The 12,233-nt window shown below is 35.7% G+C and overlaps 1 protein-coding gene across 5 annotated transcripts; it reads right to left on the bottom strand.

Moving 5' to 3' along the window:
• Nucleotides 1-248: 248 nt before the first annotated feature.
• On the bottom strand, nucleotides 249-11,849 carry LOC126850391 (uncharacterized). Of its 5 annotated transcripts, XR_007687542.1 has the most exons (13): nucleotides 11,284-11,669; nucleotides 9,949-9,990; nucleotides 9,720-9,820; nucleotides 8,905-8,992; nucleotides 8,747-8,810; nucleotides 8,438-8,658; nucleotides 8,192-8,332; nucleotides 7,757-7,918; nucleotides 7,474-7,659; nucleotides 7,300-7,365; nucleotides 4,774-6,216; nucleotides 1,027-1,120; nucleotides 290-418 (listed from the first exon to the last, which is right to left on the bottom strand). XR_007687542.1 is itself a non-coding variant. In XM_050593314.1 (12 exons), exons 1-12 carry the CDS (start codon nucleotides 11,350-11,352, stop codon nucleotides 377-379), a joined length of 2,625 nt encoding a protein of 874 aa, XP_050449271.1. In that variant the 5' UTR covers nucleotides 11,353-11,669; the 3' UTR covers nucleotides 249-376. The 5 variants fall into 5 exon arrangements, 4 of the variants coding, with proteins under 4 accessions (XP_050449271.1, XP_050449270.1, XP_050449268.1 ...); XM_050593314.1 differs by lacking the exon at nucleotides 1,027-1,120 and having other exon boundaries at nucleotides 249-418; XM_050593313.1 differs by lacking the exons at nucleotides 290-418; nucleotides 1,027-1,120 and adding an exon at nucleotides 2,175-3,200.
• Nucleotides 11,850-12,233: the final 384 nt, after the last annotated feature.

The following is a 12,233-nucleotide window of genomic DNA, read 5'->3' as shown; positions in this document are numbered from 1 at the left end:
TCTTTTTTTGCAAAATACCAAAATATATTTTTAAAAATCGCTAAAAAAATTAAAATTGAATTTTTTTTTAATGCACGAGGAAATGAATGGCACAATATATGATAATGAATGAATATTTGAAATAACAACTGTAAATCGTATTCTTTCCATCGACAAAATGCTATCAAAAGAATTAAACAATTTTATATGTACAAAGACATCGATTTGCATACGATTAATATTATTGCATGTAACGAACGTCATCCGAAGATACGACATCAAACCATCGTCTCTCGAAAGATCTTCACTGATGAGTCCTCCGCATGCTTAGTATGTATGTATCTTGTTATCGTCCTCACGGCATTATTGTTAATGCCGTTGAATATCTCGCTGCTTCCTAACTCGGGCTTCGTTTCTGCTTGCGTTTCCCTCGCCGTCTCTGCGGCCAGGAACGACAATATTCTTCAAAGTGACAACTGTTATCATGCATTGTTGTGAACAACCGAATTGACACCAAAATCTTATGATACTATTTGACAAAATCGATTCCGCAGATAGTCTTCAGATAATTTTTATATATTCTTCAACTGATATATCAGAATATTGGATAATTTACAAATCATTATTTTTCATTATCACAAGAAGTAATAAAATTATCTCGGAATATTTTCATCTCAAAGAAATAATCTTTATTATCGTCTCGTGTATCGATTTTTTTCTAATTATTAAAAATAATACATAAGTGTAATAATAATGAAAATAATCAAATCTATATATGTATAATACAATAAATAAAACTGTGTCATTAGACATATATAAAGTGTGCGATTAACGGTTGAGTGTGCGAGAAATTTGTTCTAACAAGAAATCATAAGCCACAACAAACATGACTAGATGTATGCATTTTTCATATTATACATATATAAACATACTTCTCATATACTGAGTATGCAAATATTAAGAAAAATGGTTAATGACACTGCATTCGAGACGCAGTAGTGCAGATCGCACAAACAAGTGCATCTATTTTATATCTATAATGCTTACCACTTGTTTCTTTTCTCGAACAATCGTATCACGACCCGCCGCAACATCAGGTTATATATAAAATGTGATTGTATTATGCACGAAAGACAAATAACTGTGATAAAAAGAGAAATATGTAAGAAAAAATATGGAAAGTAAGAATAAGCAAGAATATATATACTGCTGATTATTCTAAAAAGCGTCAAAGCTTATAAGTAGATAAGATTTCTGTTAAATTATTTGTCGTCCAAGTATAATAATTATAATAATCATAAATATATCGAGAAATATAAATGCATAAGAGAAAAGTGTGCTCAACAAAGAGAATATTATTTACTTTCAAAATTTCTCTCAGATCTGCCATACTGCGCCCCGTGATTAAAATTTGCGACTGCAAATCAGTTATTGAAAAGTGCGACCCAACGTGCGGAGTGTAAAATTAAATGAAAATATATACACGCATTGTGTGAAGCGATAATCGATAAGTTAACCGAGATAAACAAAGTGCAGCAAAATCGTCATTCAACAGCAATACACTTAATTTAGGCGCTTGTGACATACAATAGCGGGGGGGGGAACACTAACTTCTGAAAAAACACTTAATGTATATAAAATTCCAGATGTTTTTAATATAAGCGCGCGCAAAACTCTCGATTCATTCGAAAAAAATCTTAAAGTAAACAGCATCTATTTCCCATAAATTAATAAATTCTTCATTTTTTTCGTAACGATTTTAAATTACTAATGCCCGAGAGACAGTTTACGTATCAAAAAGATTATCGTATTATATACATACATATATCGTATTATCTTAACTTCTATACGCATTTTCATATGTAACATATTGGAATAGAAAGAATAAAAACTAAAAAGAAAATAAAAAAAACGCGATGATAAAAAGAAATAACGTTATTTATTATTTCTTAATATCTTTGTGAATTTTTTTCCCCTTTTCGTGACTGTACAGACGAAAATAAATAAAAAGAAGCACGCTATGTGCACTCTCTCTATACTCTCTCTCTCTCTCTCTCTCTCTCTCTCTCTCTCTCACCGTCTATCAAAATCATATTTATTATTTAATAATATTTATTATGATAATAAATCGATACTGTATATTCGCAATAAAAAACTGAAACTGAAGGATACAAGTAAATAAAGTACTATTCATATGTGTGTATGAAAAATAGATTTATATTTACAAAATAGGGATATATATATATATATATATATATATATATAGGAAAAGGTTTCATCGATAAATTATTTAGTATATTCCAACACAACAGGAATTCGTGATACATTCTAGTCAGCCTGCGCGGTAGAAAATAAAAGAAAAATGCAGTCAGCATTCAGAATCTGCGCTCCGTTCTATACATGCGCACAAATTTATCGTTTTAAAACTAATATGGCAAACGGGAATCGATTGATACGGTGCAACTCAGACAATTGCCGTAGATGTAAAACTAATTTCCCATGCATATCGAGAGAATTATTTCAGCGCGAATGGAGAGAGATATTTATTATTAATTGTAAGTTACAATTGTCACGACATTACTCCACATTTCGCATCTCGTGGCAAGAAAACAAATACGAATAGACAAGTCGAGATTAAAATGGATTAATCTCTCTCATCAAATCGTCCACCGTAAAATCTCTTTCTTTTTCCTGAAATAACTTCACTACTTGTACCTCTGTACTAAGTCACGGTAATTTTACTTTCTATCTTAAAAAAAGGTTGTAAAATAAAGCATTAAAACGAGTATCGTGATATACGTGGAGGAATGTACACTAATATAATATAATAAGCTCAAATTGTCGTGTGTTCCTGTCGTCGAAAAACTTTCAACGACATTCCTTTACCTTTCATTTAGTTCAATTCGATTAATGACTTTCCATGCGTATCAATATAAGTGATGGCATGAGGTCTGATAGCTGAAATGAAAGCTCCCCCGTTATTTTCTCAGACAACCGTAACAACGTTAAAACAAACGTGGCAAACTTATTTCCTACCATTCTCGCGCGGCTGACGTCTGTCACTTAAATTAAAATATCTTCTCACTTAATAAGCTACAACGAATCTAACTTTGGCAGTAGTGTCCACTTAAACGTGCTCGTAAAAAAAATCCAGCGAATAGATATCTTCTTGGCAAGGACGCAGTACGTATGACGACGTGATACGTTCGTGTAGAACGTTTCTAAAAAAAAGGAAAGAAAAGAAAAGAAAAAACGCAATGCGAATCACCTTGCGATATCACCGTCAAATTCTTCATCGCTACATCGTGAAACGAGAACGAAATGTTAGAACGGCACAAACGATATACGATGACAATACTATTCAATTAAGTAAGACGATAGAGTGTGTGTATGCGTGCGTGCGTGCGTGCGTGCGTGCGTGCGTGCGTGTACGTGATCATATAATAAAATTTTTATACACGTATGTGTGTATTCTCACATATATAAATCTATAAAATCAAATTATTATTGAGGTCACAGTATATGCAAAAATCAAGGACAAGAACATTGCGAGGTAATAATTTCCTTGAAAACGATTACTTTTCATGCGTATCAAGGATCCGAACACGCTCGATCAGTTTTATATGTATAAAGTAACACAATAGGACAAACGCGTGTAGGATTGCTCGCGTAAAAGTACATCATATACCGGTAACGATTTTATCAGTCTGTACATATTATTTGACACAACGGCGAAACTATCTATCATAACTATCCTTGATAAATTTTTATGTTCTAAATAACGCGACATTACGTAACGTGTGATTAATATTAGTTATAAATATACTAGTACAATAAAGACAACAGGATTTTGCATCACTCGGATACAATCTCCTAGTAAAAATATGTGTAGAATCAATATCGATATTAGAGCATCATGCGCATGCAAAATATCGTTTCACACCGACAATGTCTCTCGCCGCATGCAAGATGGAGTATGAAATTCATATTTCGCCACAAAACACAAAGCGCAAGCGAAAAATTAACATCACATTCTTCTCTTCTTACGTCACGCTTATGTCGTTTTTAAGTCTTTTTACATCTTTGATAATGAAATGTACAAAGTGTGTTTATTCACGATTAATTGCATCAATTATACCATCTACTAATCACACGCCCAAGAGTGCATAGCAATTAATTAGGCATGTAGTCAATGATGAAATAATATATACACTGTGTAAAAATAAATTATAGTCTTACGCTAAACAGTGATACGACTGTAGATACTCTCTATCTTGATTACTATTACTTAGCACGTCAAGAGAACGTACGAGGGAAGACGAAGGAATAAAATTTATCAAAGAAATACTCTATGTAAGTAGAAAAAAAAGGATAATCAATCGCCATTTCCAAAAAACGGAAAATATCGACGATTTTACTCTTGTGCTCGCGTATATTTTTCGATAAGAAAAAAAAAAAATTATCGATACTTTCTGCTCTTGATTTTTACGGACGCAACAATACGATAGATAAACATTACCAACCGATAGAGGAACATTATACACAGATTCTACGATACAAATTAAAGCGAGAATTCTTTCACGATATTACGCAACAACACTTTTTACATCTAGTCCGCTTTCCTATAATGTTGCTTTTGTATCGTTCAGTGACTTTGTAAGCTTTCAACTTTAATTTGACATTCCCTGCATGATCACTGATATCCTGACTATGTGTCGAGTTGCTTCTTGTGCACTTGAAGGTGCATATCCTTTGTTTACTCTCACAATTTATAATCTCTGTATCGGGACTTACCGCATGATCCGCGTATTCATCTGAGCATATCTTTATCACATTGCTGTCACAATCTCGATCCCCGAGAGACTCTATTTGTGCGCCGAATCTCTCATATGGCTTATCGTTGATTTCCACGTTTATTCTATCCGGATCCATGTGGCCTTTTCCGTGATTCACGTATATCTTTTGTAATGCTTGAAAATTCGGCTGATTTTCCAATAGGATCTCGGTGAATCGTGTATTTTTGCCTTTAAAACAAGGTTCGTCCGGAATATCGCATTTCATGATTAATTCGTCATTAGTCCTATCATCATGGTAGACGTCATTTTTCATACAAGATGTATTTCTTACGAGAGCTTGCGCTTCTATTATTTGACATTTCATCTCCTTACACATATCGCATTCGTCTTCGATGAATTCACCATTGTCCTTTTTGCAGTACGGCTTTTTGCTCGATAGCTCCATTGGCTCGCTATGACTTTTCGGATACGTATCTTTACTTTTAATTTTTATTATTCTCTCTGCATTCGGAGTCAATCTGTTATTTCCTTCCTCGTCCATCTTGTCACAAATCTCATCCGATTTTTCCGAACTCACGGCTTCGCCACTCAACGTTTTCGTACGACCGTCCGAGTACGCGCTCAATTTGTTTTCCGAATAATTGCTCAATCTGTCGTCGTGAAAGTACACAGAGCTCGTGTTCGATTCGAAATTGCTCGCATTTATTATAGCTATTCGCGGTATGATTAAATCGGGTGGTAATCCATCAACGACATCCGGTGGATTCAAATTCGAAGAGGATTGATTCGCAAAATTACTGAAAGAGTGGTATCCTTGATGACCCCTACCTTGGATCCAGGCCTCTGTTAGAACGTGGGACCGTTGCCATGACACGTCGCTGTTGCATCTATTCTTTCTCACGCACCAATGCCGATCCTCGGCGTCGGGCCAGGAACGCAGATGGCACTCGCTGGGACTCCTCTTAATATCTGAGAAGTCTACATCCAGATCTACGTCCTCGTGTCTCTTATTTTGTACAATCAACTCCAACCTGGATTTCAATAGAGCCGGCGATACGGCTCGGTTGACGAGACGTCTCGACGAGGCGGTCGATGTGATTTGAATCGTTGATCGTAGCGCAGACGACGCGACATTGTTGCTATCGTTGTGATCCGTATCTAAATCCGGAACTTCTCCGGAGGCCATCAGCGCGTTCGGACTCGGACTGTCCATACTATCTGGGGTGTAGGGATCATGCTTAACAGGTATTGCGTGCAACAGATTAGACGAACGATCAACAAAATCCGCGCGCACGTTAGCGTAACTATTGCAATCAGGCAACATGGACAACAACTCCGGATAATTGTTGGGCACTCGGAAGCAAAACTCAAGTGCAATTGGCAAGCTGCAGCAGTCTATCATACCTGCGTCTGAGATGAGACTAGCCTTCAAGTAGACTGGCTGTAAATAGCAAGAAAAATAACGGATCTTTATGTATCGTTGTATGTGCGTCACTGCGAGAGGATGATAAAAATGATATATGAAGAATTCGAATTGTGTGGGATTCTATGAATGTGGGGGGAGAGAGGTCTCAAACTAACGTTTCAAAAAAATAATGATGTGCCACAATAATGTACTTTTCAATCTGTAAAATTCGTCAACATGATAATTATAGAACGTATTCGTGAAACTTTAAAATTGTAATATTTTAAAGCGTTGTAATAGTAATGGATTTAATTATAACAAAATTCCTTGCCCTACTCTGAAAAATTATCGAAATATATTTATTATAATTAATAATCCCATTAAATAAGTTGTAATAATAAATTACTATCAAATTATACTTTATACATATAAATATACTTTTTATAAAATATTCCTAATATTAATTTTTGCATAATTAATAATAGTGTCATTAACGCGCGATTGATTATCACTTTTCATTATAATATCCTGCAATAACAAATTTGTTATTGTTAGATAATCTTGAAATATTTATATATTTATATTTATATAAATGTATAACGTAATGAAATATCATTCAGCGTTATAAAAAATAAAATACCAAGCGTTACAATATATATATATATCGATAAATAGATTGAAAAAGTACAATTATTCCATGATAACGATAGTGATGACTGATAAGAATTGTGAGATTCAAAATATAAAATGTAGAAATGTACTTTAGGCTACACTACATGTGGAAGTGCTACATTAAACAAGCCCCTATATGTTTATTGTCGAGATAACGGTATACTAACAGAATACAGAAACGTGAAAGAGATGTGGGGATTCGAGAGATAAGAAGAACAGACAGACAGTTCATAGATAGGTACCTTAGTGCTTAGAGATTCATTCGAAACTCCAGAAAAACAGGCTGCACCATAATAATCGAAAGAATGGTTCATCAGAATAAGAACTAGGAAATGTGTAAATACATGTTCCCAGCATATAATAAGTAAAAAATGTCGCAGTATCTTTTTATAAATGTAAGAAAAAAGTACCAATTTAATTTTTTTTTTTTTAAGACCTTTGTCTTACCTTGTGATCACCCATGCATGTAGTTGGACCAATTATACCGTATTCCACTGCCTCGGAATCATTTATCTGCATATATATAGAGATACGAGCGTCATGTTGGGCAATAGATTTCAACTTTTAGAACAGTTTCGTGTCGCGCGTGATCACGATCATAAATTTCATAGAAATACGTACATTTTGGACTAGTGTTTTCGCAGTAGGGCTCAACAAGACCCGATCGCACCAAGCCGGCACTCTTGTCTGCATATAATTTACAGGCTCGTTTACATCTTCTTGAAACGGATAACTTGGCACAAAATTGATTGGAAACTCGAACAATCGTCCTTCAAAATCTCCCAGTTCTTTATCATACTCGCGTAACTACAAACAAATATTCATAGTTGCATTATTGATATATTCTCTCTCGAGTAACTCGATAAAATATAATTCAATATAAAGCATAAAATATGTAATTTACCCATTCAGCACCATTCTTCATAAATACGTTTTGATGTTCGTAATGTGAAAATTCTTTTTTCCCTAACGTCAATATGAGATCATCATCTCTATTGTGAAATTGCAATTTAGAAATATTTCCTTTATTCGATAACCTCCTTTCTTGAGTATCTTCTGTCAATTTCTATCAAAAATAAATTAAAGAGTAGAGTTTAATATATTATAAATTTTAATAGAATTGCTTCATTGGCGTTTATAATACACATATGTAATACACAGAGAACAAACTACGATTGTGTACCGCTAAATATTGCTTTTAAAAATAATACGCTAATTTATTTGTGAAATATTATATATGAGATATGCTATAAATAAATATTATATAGAGTGCAAATGCGCATTTAATTTCTTCCTTACTTTCTCTTTCAATGTTATCGTAATTGCTAACGAGTCTCACCTTTATCACGCTTGCCGTGTCTGTTCTAAAATTAAAATCACCAAATAAAAAATACGGCACATTTGGATACTTGTCGTTATGAAATCTATCTAATGTATGCTCGAGCGCTCTTCTGCGCGTTTTACTGTATACCGATGGAAACTGTAAGAAAATAAAAAAAAAAAAAAAGATAAATCATACATCACACATATACTTATCGATAATATAATATATAGAGAGAATCATATTCGTCAAAATATTTTTTACCGTCTCCATAGCAATAAAATTGCTCGCGTCGTGAAATAAATGTATGTTTATGAGATCAAAAACTGTTCCGCTGATACTCCATCGAGTTCGCAGAAAACCCTTCCTGGACCATTTGCATTCTGGGAAAAATTCTTGAGGAAACTTGGCTTTTTCTTTGGTTGTAACTGCTTCTATGTTGCCAGAATGAACTTCTTTTCCATTTACTGGTATAAAGGTACAATCTAAAATCGCATATTAGATGAATAAAAAAGATATTATTACCTTTATTTTCATTGATGGATATCGGAAATAAAATTAAACGCAACATACCGTTAAAATCCCATAATAAAACATCGCTCAAGGACTCGTGTACGAAATAGAAATTTCCTAGAGCCTATATAAAATAATCTTGATTAAAAAAATTTCGCTCTTTGTTTGACAGAATCAAGTATTAATTGAGAATTAATAACAAATATTCTTCAACTCACTGTGAAATGTTCAGCGGATGAATAATCCTCGTCAAGGAATACCCTAATTTTGTCAAACAATCTTAATTCTTCCGATGACATTAGTAATCTATAAACAATATTTATTTTGCATTAAAAATCATTTTTATATAACCAAATTCAAAAGCTTTATATATAAACTTAAAATTCTTTTATACATTTTTAAACAACTTTCTTTATACGTATATATGAATTGCTCCCCTATCGATATCATACAACCATCTTTTGAAGCAGCTCACTCAGTCAGTTATAGAGCCATGCGTGATGCGTCTATTTTTGCTCCTTTTTGCCAGTTATGCGTTAAATCATATTCAATATCGAGTGTGTGAAAAGAGAGAGCTAGAGCTATTTGTTTTTTTACGCTATGGTTTACAAAAGATTTGTTTATAATATCAATAAAGTGATAAGAATCAAAAGTGAAAATTTTATAGATAATTAGTTTGTAGAAAGATTTCTACAAATAAGTTTAACAGACAAATGTATAGGCTCTTATCTTAATAATCGAATTACAGTGAAATATTATAGTTTCTGGAAACCTTCCAAGAAGCACTACTAATAGCATGCGTAAATAAAATCTAGGAAAGAAGTTGATATTGTCATTTGCATTTTGATAATATTTAAAATTTATTCTAGCTCTCTCTCTCTCTCTCTCTCTCTCTCTCTCTCTCTCTCTTTCTTTATCAAAAATGACAATAAAATAACAAGTATACATTTACTGCGATAAAGGCGTATCACGGATGATTACGAAGATGACAATTACAATTAGATAGATGCGACAAAATATGCGAGAGATTTACCTAACAAAGTCTTCGACATGCCTCATACTCTGTTCGTAATTTTTTCCACCTACTTCTTGGCAGTGCAGTGCTATAAATTTCGGATCTAGTTTCGATATAGTCTGAAAAAAGCAATTTGCACGTAAGGCACAAAGGCAAAGTCTCGCGAGCGCGCGCGCGCCTATTGACGCGCGCGTTGTTGACGTATCATATAAGTGCCGCACAAGTCGCACCACACAAGGATACTTACGGATAAAAATTCTTCCGTCCATATCTTTAGCATGACACTAGGCTGCAAGGAGAAAATCAGTAATATCAATCTCAGAAAACCTTCATACCTAGTGCACTTTAAAGAAAAGCTTAATGAGACGGCGCGTGAATGTATTAATAGATCGTTAACGTCACACACGCAAGGATATCGATATCCATACTCATCTCTCCGCACTCCGCCACCCTTGCCATGATAAAGCATTAGAGCATTTTTCCTTCATATTTCACAAATGATGATACGATAATCGATCGCGGTAATAGTGTGCGCGCGATTCCGGTATAAACAAGCGTAGTACGTTTGTAGGCGTCCCCATAAAAATGCATATGTACATTTCTCCGATCGTGCGAAAAAATTAGTATCAAGATGGAAATATCAACAAACTTACTTAATGTTACACGCGCGGTATGTTTCTTGATTCTTTTGTGCGCGATGATACACCGGAGAGAAAAACACACCGGAGGGAGAGACCTCTTTTATTATTTTGTACATTTATATATTCTCTCCCTTTTTATCGAAATACTTTTCGTTAATTGTGTATGTTTACAATTGATCGTTGAAATTTGAATTTACGCGAGAATTAGAATTTTCTTTTCAACACGAAAAAGCCTAAGTATACTTTGTACGTTAGATAGAAAGTCTGACGAGTTAATTTCTCAACTTGATAATCGACTTTTTTTAATACGTTTCGCATTCATCGTTTGACGTCGTGCTAAAATAGATGCTGCTTTTGAGAAAGACGAAGAATGACGTTTTATTTCAGAATCGAACTTGTAAACATATTTTTCGCATACTTTTTCAAATTACATAATTCCGTTAATGATTCATCCTGCGGTATTACATTAGCCAATCGTCAAATGAGGATTCGCGCGAATATTTGTCATTGCGCGTTTCAAACACGTGGCAACAATAATAAATAACGAAAAGTATCCGAAAACTGCTGCAAAGTATAAATTCTTTCTCATTAGAATTGTTTAAATTATCCATAGCATTCGAAAAGAAACAAATGTAACATTTTCAATGATTAATGCGACAAGATATCGCAATGTTTTGTTCACAATTAAAAATATGATCAAACCGAATCTTGGAGTCTCTCTAATTCTTGAAAATTCTTGTTAGGTTTATATATTCCCAAGGGTTCATACGTATCAGTTTCTTAAACAAAAATGAGATATAGTTCACAGATTCCCTAATATAGTCACACCTTACGTCGAACATTATAATAGACATTAATATTTCAAAATGTAACGTATGTATGACGGTTGGACAGGTGTAAGAGTGAAAAAGAAGAGAGAAGGAGCAAAAAAATTTTCTAACCGGACTTAAAAATATCGTTGCACGAACCAATCTGTTTTTTTTTCCTCGAGCGCGACGGCGACCAAACATCTAAACACAGAAACACGACCGAAAGAACCGATTGCTTGGCACGTGTGCTAAACGACGGCACCGTATGTGTATACGGATATACGAACGATCCGCGACAAACTTGACGTCCCGCTCCCGCAAGAAAGTGAGGAGAGCGGCGATGGCGGTGGGCGGCAGCGGCGGAAACGACGACGACGACGACGACGACGACGACGACGACGGCGACGGCGACGACGACGACGGCGACGACGACGACGGCGACGACGACAGGCAAGTAGATCGTGCGTCGTACGGGACAAATAATTGGCATGAAATCGACGGAACGCAAAGATCAATCGATCGGCCGCACCACGCCTCGCTATTAATGTCACGTACCTCCTCGAAGATGCTTCCGACGTTCGCGGTAATGAGGAGGACTGGGACGCCGTTGCCTGCCATTCTCGCGGCCGGGCGCTTGTCTTTGGGATCGAGATATTCCAGTCTCTTCAGATTATCAGCATCGGCGCGACGGTTGACGATTGATGATGATGACGACTAGACACGCTCCGGTGCGTACTCGATACCACTACAACTGCACTGCACTATCTCTACAGCTGACGGTGACGGCGATAATGACAACGACAACGACAAGGACGACGACGACGACGACGACGACGAAGCGACGGATCTGCACTGGCAGCGGCAGCACCCGCGGCCCGCGGCCGCGCGACGATCGACGACGACCGCGCACGTCGCTCGTTCGCACGTACTCGGCACACTACTGCTGCCCGCACTACACTAACCGACCTATCGCTGTCGATCGGCACTGCCGTCTCTGCAGCGACTGCGGCCTCTGCACACTTATCTCACTCTCTCCTGTTATACGTTTCTCTCCTTCTTTTGCCCGCGGTCTGTTTCGCCGA

Source organism: Cataglyphis hispanica, chromosome 6, assembly GCF_021464435.1.
Source record: "Cataglyphis hispanica isolate Lineage 1 chromosome 6, ULB_Chis1_1.0, whole genome shotgun sequence".
Lineage (NCBI taxonomy): Eukaryota > Metazoa > Arthropoda > Insecta > Hymenoptera > Formicidae > Cataglyphis > Cataglyphis hispanica.
This window is presented reverse-complemented; position numbering and strand designations above follow the sequence as displayed.